This window comes from Budorcas taxicolor, chromosome 11, assembly GCF_023091745.1.
Source record: "Budorcas taxicolor isolate Tak-1 chromosome 11, Takin1.1, whole genome shotgun sequence".
NCBI classification, from domain to species: Eukaryota; Metazoa; Chordata; class Mammalia; order Artiodactyla; family Bovidae; genus Budorcas; species Budorcas taxicolor.
In genome coordinates this window covers 21048321-21066478 of record NC_068920.1, presented here as the reverse complement: position 1 = coordinate 21066478, position 18158 = coordinate 21048321, and the positions used below count along the sequence as shown (strand labels likewise).

The 18158-nt window shown below is 40.3% G+C and overlaps 1 protein-coding gene across 1 annotated transcript in view; it reads left to right on the top strand.

The window, feature by feature from the left end:
* Positions 1–18158, top strand: part of KIF13A (kinesin family member 13A) — a 196567-nt gene that overhangs the window by 95532 nt on the left and 82877 nt on the right. The window contains exons 4-5 of the mRNA XM_052647866.1: positions 1762–1822; positions 17746–17838. Coding sequence (XP_052503826.1) covers positions 1762–1822; positions 17746–17838 — 154 coding nt within the window. The remainder of the gene's footprint in view (positions 1–1761; positions 1823–17745; positions 17839–18158) is intronic.

Here is an 18158-nt window from a genome sequence, read left to right as displayed (position 1 = left end):
TTGCCCAGTGTTTACAATTCCTTGGAAATGATTAAACATTCAAGAGTCTCTGTCCACAGGAGGATTGAATTTTACTATTGGAGTTGCATGGGGGAGCGGGGAAGGCTGGGACAAGCAGCCAAGAAAACAGCTGCTGAGTCACCTGAGTCAGTTAGCTTGAGGAATAGGAGGGTGATGCTGAGAAATGCTAGCTTCAGGGCACGTTAATGGCTGTTACTCAAGAGAGGGTCGCTGGGCTTCCCAGGTGGCTCAGTGGTAAAGAATCTGCCTGCCAAGCAGGAGACACAGGGTCCATCCTTAGGTCAGAAAGATCCCCTGGAGAAGGAAATGGCAACCCACTCCAGTATTCTTGCCTGGGAAATCCCATGGACAGAGGAGCCTGGCAGGCTATAGGCCATGGGGTCGTAAAGAGTTGGACATGACTTGGCGACTAAACAACAAGAAAGGGTCTCCTCATCAAAAGAAATTGGAGAAATAAAGTTACACAATCAAATGAGTTTATGTATGGATACCAAGGGGGAAAGGGGAGATGGGAAGAATTGGGAGATTGGGATTGATGTTTAATATATATATACTGTCGATACTATCTGAAAAATAGATAACTAATGAGAACATACTGTACAGAACAGGAAATTCTACCTAATGTGCTGTGGTGACCTGAATGGGAAGGACAGTCCAGAAGGGAGGGGATATATGTCCCCATATATATCCCCATATATGTATGGCTGATTCATTTTGCTGTACAGTAGAAACACAACATGGTAAAGCAACTATACTCCGATAAAAATGAATTTTTAAAAAATGGGTTTATTTGGTGAAGACTTTTCAGCACCTTTAATATTGAGAATTGCATAGAAAATCTTAAACAGGGAAAATATGTACCATTTCCAACATGGTGTAATCTTTATTTCGTGGACTATCTCAGGAAACTGCTGTCCCGTGGTGCATACTTTGGGGAGCATTGCCCTGTGCATGTGGTAAAGATGGCTGGAACATGAGTGATGGTCATATGCATGGAAAACAGCGGTTAGAGGTGTGTCTTTATGGAGCAGGGAAGCTGGGAGTGCTGCAGTCCACAGGGTCGCAAAGAGCTGGACACGACTGAGCAACTGAACTGAACTGATAGAGCTGCATCAACCGTTCCTAGTACATAGCAGGCATTCAGTAACTATACAAAAAGCTAAAGCATGCAAGAGTGAATTGATATATTAACAATACTTGGCCCAGGATTGGGAGTGTAAGATTTCTGGAAATGTGGGAAGTTTTGACAAACCTTTAGCTATGCTAGAAATGATGGGGTCATGGAAAGTTAGGTGGGACTGATTTCCGTGAAAGTTGATCACTTTAGTGTTTCTTGTGAAGCCATGGAAGGTCCACCATAGAAGGTCTACCTGGTCCACCATTTCTGCATCTGCTGAAACTGCAGACTTGGGAGAGGAGCCATTGTCTTTTCTCACTATATGTATAATTTAAAATACTTTGGCCAAGAGGTCTGTTTGTTTGAATATGGAGTAAGTAGCAATTTTCTTATACAGTTTACTCTAATACAAGAAAATAACCTTGTATTTCTTGTAATACAAGAAAATAGCCAGTTTAGTCTGAAAGAAACTTCAGGGTTAATAAAGCATCAGACTTCTGGTTTTTGTTTGTTCTTTTAAATCAGACAGAAGCAGGCATCCTCATCAGTGAATTTTTTTTCAGTCTGATTTACTCGTGGAAGTTAATAAGTTTTTAAGTTTAATATTCTGTTCTTTCATCCAGGTATTTGCATTTGATTATTGCTTTTGGTCCATGGATGAATCTAACACTACAAAATATGCTGGTAAGTTGATTGTCTCTCTCTACTTGATGTTGAGCCTCTGGCCTCTTCTTCCGTTACGTCAGTTTTCTTTAATTATTCCGGGGTTCTGTTTTTTCCATAAAATTTGCACTCATTCTTTCCAATTCTAGCATGTGGGCTTTGAAGCCAGTAAGATTTGGTTTCAGAATCTGGCTCAGCCGTGTACTTGCTGAGAAACTGAAGACAGGTTCCCCCTCCCTGCCCCCAAGCTCCTTAAGCTTCAGGTTCTTCACCTGTAAAGGGGATATGAAGTATCTTTAGAGGTGTTCCAAGGATTAGAGATAACGGGGAAACACCTCGAGCTGTATTGTGGTTATCACACGAAAAGGAGGTTGAATGTGTCCTGTCTTCCCTCATCTCGGACTTGTAAAGGATGCTCTGCTCATTTAAACAAGCAAAGCACAGATGCTGTTGGTTTTCAGGACCCTCTCATGTCCTGAGTGTTCTAGAGTAGTCAGTGGTGATGTGAACTGAAGCTCTTCTTTCTTCAGGGAAACATGGCCTCCTGGCCCCACATTTTGCTACTGTTCCTTCCTTTTGAGGCATTTTATCCCTATTTCGTTAAATACAAATGACTGCTATTAACAATTTTATTATTTGTGATCACAGGTGAATCTTTACCTTTCCTAGGAGTTAAAATAAGCTCAAGAGGGAAGCACTTGTTTTACTGGAGGAGGTCTTCATTCCTCTCCTTCTGACTGTGACCCCTTTTCTTAAATACATCGTCTTAATGAGCATTTCTCCTTACTTCTACTTATGAAAATCTCAGCTGGGACTTACTTCCCTGGTGGTCCAGTTGCTAAGATTCCAAGCTCCCAATGCAGGGGGCCCAGGTTCCATCCCTGGTCAGGAAACTAGATCCCACATGCCGTAACTAAGAGTCCACATGACTAACTAAGACCTGGTGCAGCTAAATCAATACACACAAACATAAATAAATATTCAAAAAAAAGAATCTCAGTTGACTGATTTTTCCATTTACTGAACGAAAGGGCAAGAGGATGATGGAGAGGCTGTAGATCTTAAAAGATTAGAAGGCAAAGGCAGTCATCTGCTTGTAGGAAATTTTGTTTCTTGATAACCTTTTCCTTGCCACGTAAAGAAAATTTGCTGAGAAATTATTTGATATATAGCTTTTTCAAAAGTTAATCTTGAAGTTGGAAAATTCCTTCCGGGGCTCACATTGGGTAAATAAGCCTTCTTCCCAAACATCATTCCTGCAACTTCAGCAGTGTATTTTATTAATGTGAATAAATAATTTTTTAATGTTGGCTGTAATTAATTTGTCTTTTTATTAGTCCTTTGAGATGCTAGATAATATATTCTACAGAGTCTGCCTTGACTGTTAGCGCTGTGTGTATTTTCATTCTGGGTGTGTGCTTTTGGATTTAAATAAAACACTTCGTACTGTGACAGAAGCAAATGAGGACAAATGCTATGGCTATACAAAGCACAGTCTCTCATTCTGTTCAATTGATATTATTCTGGATGTAGTCCGATATAGCTCCCTGGATTGAAACTCTTACGAAATTCTCAAATACTTTAGAGGACTCCTCATCACTTATAGATAAAATCTATACTCCTTGGATGACATTTAAGGTCCTTTGTTATTAATATATAACCCCATCTACCTTCCCTACCCGCTGCTCCCGGTCTGCCTACCATCCATTCTGTGCTCCAGCCCGGTGTGATTGTTCTTCTTATTTAACCCAGGAAGCCAGAAAGATTCAGAATAGTTCCTTAAATATTCATTAAACCCCTACTGTGTGTGCAGCCAAGGAAGCCCTTGAGAAATTAAAACCTAAGTTGGAAAGCAAAAGAATGCAAACAAACAAAATCTCCAGGCATTTGGAGATAATATTTAAGCTCAAAATATTACAGGTTTTAAGTACTATAGAAAACCCAAGGAGAGGCAAAATCTGAAAAGACTGAAGTGGCCTGGGAAGAAATCATAGAGGAATTGGGACTGTAACTGGACATAAAAGTTTAGCATAGATTTAACCAAAGGGCAGTATGGAAGGCAGGCTTCCCAGGTGGCTCAGTAGTAAAGAATCCACCTGCCGATCCAGGAGATGTGAGTTCGATCCCTGGGTGGGTGGGGAAGATCCCCTGGAGGAGGAAACGGCCACCCTCTCCAGTATTCTTGCCTGGAGAATTCCGTGGACAGAGGAGGCTGGCAGGGTGCAGTCCATGGGGCTGCAAAGAGTCGGGCAGGAGTGAGCACACGCACAGTATGGAGGGCATCCAGACGAGAAGAAGCGTATGGGGTCAAGGAAAGCCTGTGGACTCTGAAGTCCGCGGTGGTTTAAGTCTCAGGGCGCTTGCTTTGATTCTCTTAGACAATTTAATCTCTCTGAGCTATAGTTTCTTTTCTGTAAAATGGGAAGCATGTCAGTTATAGTACTTAGATGTTGTTATGCGGGTTCCGTAGGTAACTGCATGAGCTGGCCAGTGGAAGGTGCCCGCAAATACTTCATTTGGCTTTTTCATGAGTGAGGGTGCAGAAGTGGAAGTGAGCATGGTGTGTAACACCGGTCCAAGCAGAAGATGCATCTTATGGGGAGTCAGTGAGAGACTTACTTGTACATGTTGAGTGAAGCCCGATAACAGGAAATTTTAAAAATCTAGGCTAAGAACTGTTAAAAAAAAAAAAAAAAAAAAGGCTGTTGGAGTGATGTGGTTAATAAATGTTTTAGGAAAATTGTTTTTCTCTTCCTTTTTCACATCTCTACAATCATGTCCTCCATTAACTACCCATAGAGACCATCCTGGTATTCTGCAATGTATCACTTATGCCTCTGAATGTAAACTTTTTTCCTACTGGAAATAACTTTATTAAGTACAGATGATAAAATTCAAATGTGAAAGCCAAGATTTCTGTAGCTTTTCACTACATATAGTATGTTGATGAATATATAAATAGATAAAAATGCTTTCTAAACATACTGATAGCCTAAACTTTACTAAATATTTGTTTGCATGATCACAGTAAATTCCATGTTCCAGTTAGCCTGAAATAGGATTTTCTTGATTGATAGAGTAGCATCTATTTACAGAGTGTGGGGAGAAAGTTTCTTATTCTTTAGACATTCTTGTTGTGCAAATGCTGTGACCATCTCAGCAGTAAAATTCTTGCTCACCACTCTCTTAGGTTTTTTGATACTCATTGCAAATAATCTGCCTACTAAATATATTGCTAGTAGATTAGTTGAGTGGTTTCTATACTAATTTTACTTTTTTTTAAATTCAATATTTATTTTTAATTGGAAGATATTGCTTTACAATATCGTATTGATTTCCACCATATAGTCAAGTTTTATTTTATATTGAATTATAGTTTGATTTCTTTTCTGTTTAGTTTTAAAAAAAAAACGCAATTCCGTCTTAATTGTGAATGGAAACATTAAGATAGAAGCATTCATTCTCTGATTGGGCATAGAGGAAACGGAGAAGGGGAAGCACGTAGTTCCTGAAACCGACCTATTTGTCAGGCTCAATAAAGAATGGCATCATTGATACTGAATCAGAGCTCTTGAGGCAGCTCTCAAAACTCGGGGGCCAGAGAGGAGGTGGGAGGGAGCAAGATGAGTGCCTGGACTGAAAGAGCAAAGGGAGGCTCTTGATTTCATGGGGTGTGTCAATGTTCAAATCCAAGTTATGTTTTATGTTACTCTATTTATTAAAGGCTACTACACCAAGCAAGAGCTTCCACTCTCAGGCTGCTGTAGAAATCTGTAATTCTGTAGTAGGTTTAAGGGCACAGCACTGGGTTGGGTGGAGTGGTGGAAGCATGTGGGCTTTTAAATCAAACTGCCTGGGTTCCAATCCCGCCTCCAGCACCTTTTTATCTGTGTCGGGTCAGGTGAGTTCTGTTTCCTCTTAGGTTATATAATTATATTAATCCTGCTCCCATAGGTTGACTTGAGAACTGAATGACCCGTTCATGTAAAGTACCTTAAACCATAGGAAAAGCTCACTTAATATTTATCATTATCTTTATCACTGTCTCACTGTAGCAGTAGTAAGGATAGTAGCATCAGTCCTTTGGAGAGAAAATGCATTGTATGTGCTGGTATCTATGAGACCTGGTTTTGCCACAAACTGCTAAACTTTGGGAGTGTCTTTTTCTTCATCTGTAGAGGGAGGATCTATAGCCTAGAATGGTCTCAGATCTCCTCCAGCTCTCGGGTTAAACATGAATCAGACATTTTATGCTGGCCGCACAGCTGTTGCAGTGGACTTTTCAGAGGCAAATCAAAGGCTTGTTTGTTAAGCCGTTTGAATTGCATTGAATCATGCTTTGAGACATTGCACATTTTAATTATATTATCGCTTATTACTACCTTTTGGTTAGTGAGTCATAATAATGCTTGTCTGTGCATTGTTCCAAATCTTTAAGCAAAAACCTTTGTGACAGGGCTTAAGAAAAAAACAAGTAACCTGCAGAATTAGGCATTCAAAACATGGCATTTCTATGTAAACCCAATTCTCCTCCCTTTCCCAAGCCCATAAATATATATACATAAACATAGATCCACACTTGGGATTAAAAAGTCAGCAAGTGATCTGCTGAAGGCCCATTATTAAGAAAACCATTACTTCTCCATTATTTTCAGTAATTAAAAAAAGGTTATTATAGTGAAATTTTAGAGCACCATAACAGATAATAGGTCTTTGTAAATGCTTAAATCACTGCTAATTTCATTTAAGGACTTCTTGGCCATAAACCAACACATTTTTTTATCATACGCCTAAAATGTGTCAGGTTGGCAAATAACAATGACTTCCAGTAACCTTGGTTTCACTTTCCTTCCTATTAGGAGAATATTTTTCATAAACCTGTTTTTCTATAAATCTTCATACCAAATAGAAATTGGTCTGTGATGGCATTTCTGGGCAATCTGTGTGGACATGAACGTTTCCTGACCTGAGAGTCTAAACTGTTGACTTAGAAATTAGATAACAGTTCTCACCATATGGTATGTTGCTCAGATTTGCTGAAGCCTGTGTTTTCAGTTTTTGTAATACCCTGCAATTCAGGACAAATGTTTTTCATCTGATTCTTGTTCTACTAATGTTTCTTTGTACCATGAGGGGCCGGTTGAGTGCCCCCTAGCCATGGGCAATCTCTGTGGGGAGAGTAGCCATGTCTGAGTCTGTTCTCTTGATGGGAAAGTTTATGTGCTCAGAGGTAGAAACGATTCCTGTTTCATATTATTCAACTGTGCATCAAAATTTACATTCTAAAAAGTGACAGTAGCCAAAATAAAACCAATTTTTAAGGAGAGTTCCAAAGTATTCATTGTAGTGTATTGTATTCTTTTTTAAAAAATATTCAAGTATATATAAATCCTCAGCAAGTACCTTGCATCATAGAATTAATACTCAATAATTGTTAGCTATTAAGTTTGTCAAAACTGTGGAAGTTTTCCCTGTGATTATGAGAAGCAGTAGTACTTGACTATGTGAAAAGTTAGAGATTCACTGGAAGTGGAGCATGCCATCTTAAAAAGATGTTTATGAAACAATCTGACTGTAGAATCCTTCTAGATTTTTCTTTGTCTTTTCCAAATTTTCACCCATTCCTAATTTGACAGTTTTAGTGACTCGCCCTTATCAAGTTGTCCCTAAGCATCCAACCTTGTTTTCTTAAAACTAGCAACTCCCTTTTTGCATGTGTTAATTATGTAATTGTGGAGAAGTGCAATTGATATAAGCCAGTCTAGGAGCAAACACAACTGACCCTTTGTAAGAACATAACTCATCTGGTGGGAGTCTAGAGAGTTGTCTACCAGCTGGATGATTTAGTATGCAGCAGGCATGCCCCAGTGTATTTTACTGGGGAAGAGAGACTGTTCGTTAATTCAGAAAATTGGGTAAGTGAAGGTCAGTTAAGAAAAATTTTTTGGAGTAGGCTAGGCTGATACTGTTAAATTTTTTAAAAGAGTATATGTGTATTCTTTTTTTTCATCTCTACTCCCAGATTTTTTAATCCCACCCAACCCTACCTTCTTCCGCTTTCCTTTCTTTGTCCACATCTATTCCTTGGGGCATCCCTCGTAGCTCAGAGGTAAAGAATCCACCTGCAGTGCAGGAGGATGTGGGTTCGATCCCTGGCTAGGGAAGATGCCCTGGAAGAGAAAATGGCAACCCACTCCAATATTCCTTCCTGCATAATTCCATGGACAGAGAAGCCTGGTGGGCTACAGTTCATGGAGTTGCAAAGAGTCAGACATGCTGAGCAACTGAGCATGCATACACATTCCTTAGGGCCACGGTCCCCAAGCTTTTTGACCCTAGGGATTGGTTTCATGGAAGACAATTTCTCCATGGACTGGGCGGGGAGTTCGGGATGATTCAAGCACATTACATTTATCGTGTGCTTTATTTCTATTATTGTTACATCAGCTCCACTTCAGATCATTAGGTATTAGATCCTGGAGGTTGGGGAACCCTGCCCTAGAGTTATTTGTTGGCACCCAGAGACATTGCTTAACTTAGCTGGGTGCGTTTATGGGGTGGATAATAATAACAACAGACAATAGAATCCTGAGCATTAGGTTCCCAGCACTGCGCTCATTCCTTTACCTGCAGCAGATCATTTAATTGTCAAAATGCCCAATCAATAGAATCTGATATTGGCCCCATTTTACAAAAGAGGAAACTGAGGTTCAGAGAGGCCCTGCTACTTGTAGGAGAGCTGAATGCAGTGGTAAAGGTGAATTTGGGTCCATAACAAGTACGTGTGAGGACTTTGCGGATTCTGCTGCAATCCTGGGCCCTCCACTCTTTTCTCTCATCCCAGCAGGAGGCTGTGCTTAGGAAATCATACTGTTGAAGTGTTCTGGCTTGGCATCTAGCCAGGAATAATACTGCTCGCCTTCTCCCTCCTGTCGGAAGTTCTCTGGAATCCTGATTGCCTGTGTTTGGTTTGGCTTTCTTCTTCCCTCGCCTCAAGTGCTGTCAGTCCCATGCACCCCACAGTCCAGAAGAGATACTGAGTCAGACCTGCCTCTGTGTCAGAGACTGTGGCAAACCGTCAAGCAGGTGGGGATGAAACACAGTGACTTTTTCAGCAGCTGTTGAATGTGAAAGCACCCTCCTGAAAATAACTCCAAAATGCGTTTTCTGCTGAGGCAGGCCCCACGGGTCTTTCCTCCGGGGCGCCGATGCCTGACCCTCCTCCCTCCATGACTCAGCCACTTTACCAGGCGACAGAAAAAGGCACTGAAGTTCACTGCCAGCTCGTGACGGGCCCCAGCGCTGTCGCTGGGCTGGGCACGTCTGTCCGGGTGAGTCACCCAGGCCGTGCTGTGAGGAGGGCTGCTGCGGACTGCGGGGCTGGCCGCTCCCAGGGGCCACTGTGGAAAACGGCCCGCGTCGACCTTTACGCTCCAGGCCTAGGTTCTCAGGGTCCTGGTTCTTACCCAGCCCCTCGAGGGCAACCTTCTGTAGTTGACTAAAACTTAAATCTCATGTCACCGAGTCAAGCCTTGAAAGCCCTAGTCCCTCTATCTAAAGTCTGTAGTTTGGGGTCATTTAATGTCAACCAGGTTTAAGGCCTCTACCTGTGACCGTTTCTGAGAGTTGTGCTAATTGGGGGAGAGATTTACCGAGATGCAGCCCTCGCCCCTTCGGGTTTGTGTGTGGAGCCTGACGTCTCTCACCCCGTCCAGGTGCTTGGCTTGGGAGCCGTGCCACCTGCCAAGTCCAGACTCGTCACAGTTGCCAGGGCTGTCAGCCTCGGTTAGGAGTGGAAAAACACCCTCCCAAACGCGCAAGCCCAGGAATTCCAGGTCATAAATATATGCATTTTATTTTTTCACTCTAACTCCAGTGAGAAAAGAGATGGGAGAAAGAAGGAAGACTGGAGGTTCTGTTTAAAGTGATAAAATGGTGTTAAAATTCTGACTGCTCTTCTAGGTCACTACTTTAGAAATATTCTGTGCTTATGTTGTGTCCAACCCTGGATCTCCAAACTGAGTGCTTTGGTCAGCCCTGATCTATGTGAAGCTGGCTTGATTCATGCAGATTGTGAATGAGACAAGATTGTGCCCTCTTCGGGGCTTTCCCGGTGGCTCAGTGGTAAAGAATCCGCCTGCAGTGCGGGACTCAGGAGATGCGGGTTCAATCCCTGAGTTGGGAAGATCCCCTGGAAAAGGAAATGGCAACTCACTCCAGTATTCTTGCCTGGAGAGCCCTATGGACAGAGGAGCCTCCTGGGTTACAGTCCATGGGGTTGCAAGAGTTAGACACGACTGAAGTGATGACGCATGCATGCACGTGCCCTTTTTGAGTTTCTGGGGGTTTTTTGGCCACGCTGCCTGGCATGTGAAATCTTACCTCCCTGACCAGGGATCGAACATGTGTCCCTTGCACTAGAAGTTCATAGTCTTACCCACTGGACCACTAGGAAGTCCCAAGGTCATGCCCTATTAGTTTGTTCTCGCTTTTCCTAGAGCGTAGCCACTGTGCAGAGTTGGCGTATGTGTGGTATGCACTTTTCCACTCCCCTGGTTTCTCTTCCTCTGTACTTTGGTACCAGGGCCCTGCTATAGAGAGAATTCCCTTGCTTCCTCAGCTCCCAGTGCACATGCCTGGTAGCTCTGAGGCCATTACTGCTGTTCCCAGGAGGGACAGGCTGTGCACAAGTGTGGAGACTCAGGGTGTTAGCAGTGGAGAGGTCTGTACCACGTGTGACTCAGGGCTGGGTGGGTCAGGTCTTCTGTGACTTGGCTTGCAGAAATTCCAATCAGGAGCCCTCTCTACAGTTCTGACATTGTGTTGTGGGTTGCTGCAGGCATGCCTGTGTTTTAAGACTTGTCCACACGGCTATAGGCGTCTAATCATAAGCCCCACAGAGGAAATTGGCATGTTGGTCATGGTTCTGAACAAGTGAGGTCAGGTTTGCCCCGTGGACTCCCCGCACCTGGCACGTGGAGCTGGCATTGGCAGAGTGGCTGTCTCCTGTTGGGCAGGGATCCTGCGGAAAAGCCACAGGCTCTTGGGTTTGACCAAGTTGTGCCTACGCGTGGTATGTCTGGGACAGAAAGAAATTCTCATAGATCCTTCTGCTTCCATCGGGACTTCTGGCTTTCCTTTCTGGGCTGACACGCATTCTCCTAGACAAGGGCACTTCATTCCATTTGTGAACTGGAGTCAGGAAACATTAAGGGTGGGAGCAGAGCATCTTTTATGGATTCCCCGATTCCCACCATCCAGCAGAAGCAGCTCCTTTTTTTTTTGTTAGTTAACTAAGCTTCTAAAAGCAGTGGACAAGTTGCTTTTTCCTGTACTGAAAAAAAGGGATTCCTGTGTTTAGAAAGGAACAAAGTAAAAACAAACACCTTCAGACTTTTGGATAAACCAGACTCTCCTTACTCGACTGTGTAAGGGGTCTTTGATGGTTAATATTCTCTGTCCATCACAGAGTGAAGTGTAGCCACTGTTCATGTGTCATGGAAAACTGATTATGCTGAGGAGGGCAGAAGAGTGTGTGGCACCTGCGTGGAATTTTTAGGCTTTGGGAGACAGTCTTGGTTTTTTTTAAATGTTTGTTTATTGTACCAGTGGTGATTGACAGTCACCAAACCAAAGAATTGATTAAGTAGAACCCCAGGCAGGGATTCATCAAGCTACAAGGCACCAGAATAAAAAAGAAAAAAAAAAAGAGGGGAGCTCTGTAGAGAATACTTCTGTTTAGTTTTATTGATATGATTTATTAAGTTGCTTTTTTCCCTGTACCTTTCTGAGATATCTTAATGTTATTAAAAACTGGTAAATATCTTTCCTCCGCTGGACAACCTGGGTTGGCATATACAGCTCTGAATAATTAATGATACTGTTCCTTCTTCCTCTTCTCATTATGACCCAGAACACACACACACACTTGTTCACATGCTCCCTTTTTTCTCTCACGTGTGAGTACACCATCATAAAACTTTGAAAGTGGGACCCCTAGAGGCGCTAGAGAAATAGCAACAAATGATTCCTAATTTTTGTTTCTAAGAATAAGTGTCTTTTATCTTGAAAATGGGATTGGATTGTCTCACTGATTTGTTGCAAAGATGGAGGAGCTATTTAAGGAAAAATAATTAAATGAGTACCTCTATCTTTATACCAAAATTGGTTTTAGTTGGTTAAAAATTTAAGAGATGATATTAATTATGGATATTAGCTAAAATATATTCTAGACTTGCAATGGCCAGACACTCTGGTAAGTGCTTTACTGTACTGCCTTATTAAATCACACCAGCAATTCAGAAAGAGAACAAGTATTATTCCCGTTTTATTAATAAAGGAGATCTTGCCCAAGGTTACACAGCTGATAAGTAGCATTCAAGTTTGGAAGTAAAACTGGAAAAAACAAAATAAGACTAGAAGAAGAGATGCGTAAATAGCTATGTAACTTGAGGCAATGATAATCCAGAAGGATTTTGAAAGTGTAATGTATACCATAAACGAAAATCATAAAGGAAAAGAAGAGATTTGAATGTGAAAGACCAAAAGCTTTTGTATGACAAAGAACAACATAAGACTGAAAGGTAAATGACAGACTGGGAGAAATATGTACAACATGTGACAGACCAAAGGTTAATATCCTTAATAAATGATGGGCATTTTTGAATGAATACTTAAGCAATTACTAAACCAATTGATTTATACAAGTAAACATAGGACTCAGTCAATTTACTGAAGAGTAAATACAAATGGACAATAAACTAAGGAAAGGAAAATTTTAATTTAACAAAGCAAGGAGCTTGCTTTTTCTGTTAATCACAATCAGGAAGAATGATAATAGCATTGTTGAAGTTGTAGAAAAAAAGACTCTTGCATTGCTAGAGGAGTTAGTAATTCAATGTTTTTGGAGTTTTGCCTAGTAAAGTTAATAGAAAAGTGTACATAGATAAATATGTAAGGATAAATATTGCAGAAAAAAAGAAAAAGGAAACAACCTGAGTATCTCTAATAGGAAACTGCCTCAGTAAAGCATACAGCAGAAACTAAGTGGGGCTATTAAAAAATATAATGTTGATGTATTTTTGTAGAACAGGGAAAGTGTTCATTATTTCTTGTCTTAAATTTCCCTCGAGACATGAAGCCATAGTGATAAAATGGATTCTAGTCTTGCTAGAATCCAGCCTTGCTTAGATTTGTAAAAATCCATGGACTTTACAATATGGTTCTTTGTATTTACCCTTTTATAAATTGTGCTTTGGGGGTAGCTATTTAAAGACAGAAAGAAGAAAGATTCTTTTCAGAAACAGAGTATAATTGTTTTCTACTTTTTCATATTCCATTTTGTGTTCCCAGTTTTTTTCCTTTCCTAGTTATAACCAAAACTTTATGAAATACAGTAAGTCTGAATTACATTGTCTGTCAAATGTAACTAAGTACTTAACTAAAAGAACTTGACTTCTTGGAAAACTTACGTAAACATTTAGTGGACATCAAAAAGACTGAGTTATTTTTTTCAGTCACATAGATTTTGTTTTAATGACTAGGAGGTAATGTGGGTGTCACTAGAATCTGTAATTTTTGTCAAAATTATTCAGTTGGTAGTTACAGATGACGTTGACATGTGTGTTTTCACACCCTTGTTACCTTGTTCAACAAAGACAATTGTGGTCTTTGGGGCTCATTGGAATTTCAGAAACAGCTGTATTTTGACCAAAGTGTAAATCCTACAATTAACTTTTTTAAGTTCAACAAACAGTATTTTGAAACCTTTGCCGTCATTCACGAGGAAAGGGGCCCCCAGTTAAATACACATTAGACGGACGATGAAGGATCTGGGTAGCACTGAAGGCTTTTCAGCTTCCAAATACGATCTGTTTACGCTATGTTTATAATGTATTTAAATAAAAGTTTTCTCTGAAAAAAAAAATACACATTAATCTGAGAACAGCAATGTCACCAGGGACAATTCTGTAATTGAGAGTGCATACGTGTGCCAGGTACTCTGCTAAGATGCCACAGCTCTTGTTTTCAAAGGAGCTCATAATTCAGTGGTGTAGAAAGATGTGGGGGAAAGGTACTGGAGTGTAATGGGTTCTGAGAGTTAGTTTTTTTAAAAAAAAAATTACCATGGAAACCAGAGATGGGAGTAACTGATTTCCAGTGTCATGCGGCCTGAGTCACTGATGATGGATGGGCCTCGGTCCATCTGGGAGTCATCACCCGTATACCAGGTCCTGCCTCTCTCTGGTGGCCATGTCTTGGGAAAATGACTTCCACTTTCTTAGTGGCCCCCTCATCTCCTTATTGATCACAATCCATACCTACCATATCTGGGTATTGCACAGATGCAGTGATATAGATAGAATGTGTAAATTGTACTGCAAACAGAGCAGTTGACAAAAAAATTAATTTTTCTTAACATAAATAATAAAGGTATATAGATTTAATGGGTTTCCCTGGCGGCTCAGTGGTAAAGAATCCACTTGCTAAGCAGGAGACGAATTCAATCCCTTGGTAGGTGAGACCTCTTCCCCCGGAGAAGGAAGTGGCAACCCACTCCAGTATTCTTGCCTGGGAAATCTCATGGACAGAGGAGCCTGGCGGACAGAGTCAGACAACTTGGCAACTAAATAGCAACAATAATACGGGTTAAATAGGTTAATTCATATCCTGTTTAATATTTGCGATAATTTAGAAATAGGTCAAGCTGAAATTTATTCTTGTATTTTTACCTGGAACATTCTTTTATCATTTGTTATTTTTAGTGCAACTTGAGTTTACATACCCTGAGTTGTTGTTATCAGTTGATTCATCATAAACCTATTTCATATAGCTCTCTATATAGCGTTCATTCTTGGGTGTTTTTTTTTCTTTTTTTTTTGTCCTTTCTGTGAATGATCTTTGGTTTAAAAAGGCCTTTCCTACCACGGTAAATGAAACCTCGTGACCTGGCTTTGAAAAAAAACATTGAGAAAATAATCCCTCATAATTCCAGCCTACTCAGCATCAGAGCAGAAACCAGAAAGTATTCCATCTCACTCCCTGATAAAAGAACAGATATAAATCCTTGATGAGTTAATGACTTCAAACGCTGTGAAACCAGAGTAAAAGCTCTTTGACCACAGTGCTTCTCCGCAGTTAAGTCCTTTTCATCGAGTCAAGTTCTTGCTTTTTTATTTTTTCAAGTTACTAAATATGAGTCAAAATCATGAATTACGGTCAGGATGTTTGATCCAGCCAAGTCTTAAAGCATCTTGTCCCCACCCTCACCCGATTCCCTTTCTCGGGGCTGATTAACCAGTGTGGAAGATCAAACGAGACTGCTCCATTCATCTGTTTGTGCCAAGAAAGTGGTGCTTTTTGAAGGCTTTCGATGGCACTTGGGTCCTGGCTACCACCATCAGGTCGCACAAGCCTGAGCAGAAGCTGTGTTTCATTCCCCTACGCTACAGGGGTGTAGTGTAATTCTGCACTAAAGGGCTCAGGTCCAGATTTAAGCCTGTGTTTTGGCATGGGCCTTGGGAATACATGTGGAATAAGGAAAGTCCTTTGAGCAAATATATGAGAAAAAAATATCAATGGATATGAAAGACTGGCAACAAGGTGGGTGAGATAATTTCTTTTAAAAAATTAATTTATTTTAATTGGAGGCTAATTATGTAGTGGTTTTTGCCATACATTGACATGAATCAGCCATGGGTATACATGTGTCCCCCTATCCTGAACCCCCCTCCCACCTCCCTCCCCATCCCACCCCTCAGGGTTTTCCCAGTGCACCAGCTTTGAGTGCCCTGTTTCATGCATCAAACTTGGACTGGTGATCTATTTCACATATGGTAATATACATGTTTCAATGCTATTCTCTCAAATCATCCCACCCTCGCCTTCTCCCACAGAGTCCAAAAGTCTGTTCTTTATATCTGTGTCTCTTTTGCTGTCTCGCAATAAGATCATCATTACCATCTTTCTAAATTCCATATATATGCAGTAATATACTGTATTGGTGTTTTTCTTTCTGACTTACTTCACTCTGTATAATAGGCTCCAGTTTCTAGATATTTTCTTAATGAGCACAAGACTGTTATAGTTAACTATAACATAAAGGCAATTTTGGAAATGTGTCTTTAGTGGATAAGAATTTTGACAGTACTTTATTCTTCATGTATTTGTGTATGTGCATGTACAATAGTCCTTAGGTAGTCTTCCTAACCCTTATTTTTAGGAAGCCCCTTACAGTTATAATCTTCTAAAAAAAAAAAAAATCCACATATTCCACCAACATGTTTTAAATGCCTCTTTTGTAGAACTCAGAAGTTGAGAACTAAGTTTATATAAATTTGGTATATTTTCTTCTGATCCAATTTTTTCTTTAACTTTAGCACACATAGAGAACACACATACATACTATTGGACATAAATTTTTACATTATATGTACAGTCTGAGCACGACTTTTTAAAAAACAATGTTTTTGAATTCTAGCATTGCTTAAACACATAGATTTGTTTTGCTTGTTTTTTTAAGATGGTGTGTTTAAATATTCCATCATATAAAATAAATTTTATGTATCTACTACTCCCTTACTAATTGGCATTTAACTTGATTCTAACTTTCAGTATTATAAATAATGCTGTGTGAACATCCTTTTACTGGGGTCTCTTGGGGAGTGGGTCTCTAGGGCAGATGCCCCATAGTGGGCCAGAGAGCCAGGAAATATTCCTTTTTCTTGGTACTGTGAGAAATGGCTTAGAATGGCTGCATTCATTCATTCTCCCATCAACAGTTTATGAAAATACCTATTTCTTCAGTTCAGCTATATTGGATATTGTTGTGTGTTGTGTGTGTGTGTGTGTGTGTGTGTGTGTGTGTTTTGCCAACCTGATGATTGAAAATATTGTTTCATGTTTACACTTTTAATTTGAGTCCCATTCTGTAGCTGTGATATGTCATAATATAATGAGACTGCTAAAATCAGATGCATGAAAGAAAAACATACCCCCAAGAGCTTATGTTATATTGCATTATTTCCAAATGTAAAAGGAATTGTCATTTGGATAAAATGATTAAACTGACTAATTCTCTGGACAAACATTTATTAAGCATTTCGTACTAGGCACTAGGATTACAGAGATAAACAGATTGTGGACTGACATCAGTCAGGGGCTCCAGTAAAGGAAAGAGGTACTTCAACCAGTAATTTCTGCACAGAGGAAGGAGAAAATCACTTTAATTTTCTTGATGGTGGGGATTGCATGTTAGAAAGACATCCATTTTAAAAGGCGGTAAATGCCTCATTAAATGTTTAAAAAGATTTTCACACCTTTACTCTTCAGCTGGGCACTACATGACATAAATAGTCCATGACGGAACACCCCTAGGAGTCGCAGCGAGCTGTAGAAAGACTCACAGATGAGAACTTGTTCCCTAACCCCCATGGGAACACCTGTGGGTTACCTGTGCTCAGCACACCTCCTCTACCAGCGATGAATGGTTTCTCAGCACGTGGCATGTACTTAGCACCACGCTAGGTGCAGCGGGCCACACACATACCAAGATGTGGGCGACATGGTTCCTGCTCATCAGAAACTCAGGATCCAGGTGGGGAGACAAGGCAGTTTATATTGAATGACGCTTTCATACTAACTCAGGAAAAGGAGCTAAACCGAATTCAAATGATGCTTCGATGTGACCCACAGACAATGGACAGGAAACAGAGAAATGTCTTAGAGGGAAGTGGTGGGTAGAATGATAAATCGTCCCAGGTACTGAGTTACGGTGTAGAAGAATAAATAATAAAATTGCATTCATTATGCTCTCAATCCACAGCCCTGGTATGCAATACACTCAACGTCTTTTTTGGATTGAGAGAATGTTGCTAGTGACTGGGGCTCAGTTACTAATACAGATATGTCAAGAAAAATCAGTCTTTTTATTTTTGTTTTTTTAGGTCAAGAAGTGGTTTTCAAGTGCCTTGGGGAAGGAATTCTTGAGAAAGCCTTTCAGGGGTATAATGCTTGCATTTTTGCATATGGACAGACAGGTAAGTAGCTGCTTTTCTTTACAGTCAGTGATATTAAATGTACATTTCTTAAAACATAGAAATAGAAAACACTTTGGAAAGCCGTAGAGAAATGCTTCTGACTTCACAGGTTTAGCTGAATTAAATGATCAAAAGTAGTCTTTTTGAAGGTTCAACAGTTGTGGAATGAAGTAATTTAAGTGTTAGTGAGCATGCTAGTTTCAAACTATTAAGTGTCATTTTCCTAAATTATAGTTTTAACCTGTATTTGAGCTAGGAAAATAATTACCAGTTTCTTAGTACAAATGTTATAGTGAAAAACTGTAGAAAAACTCTTAGTA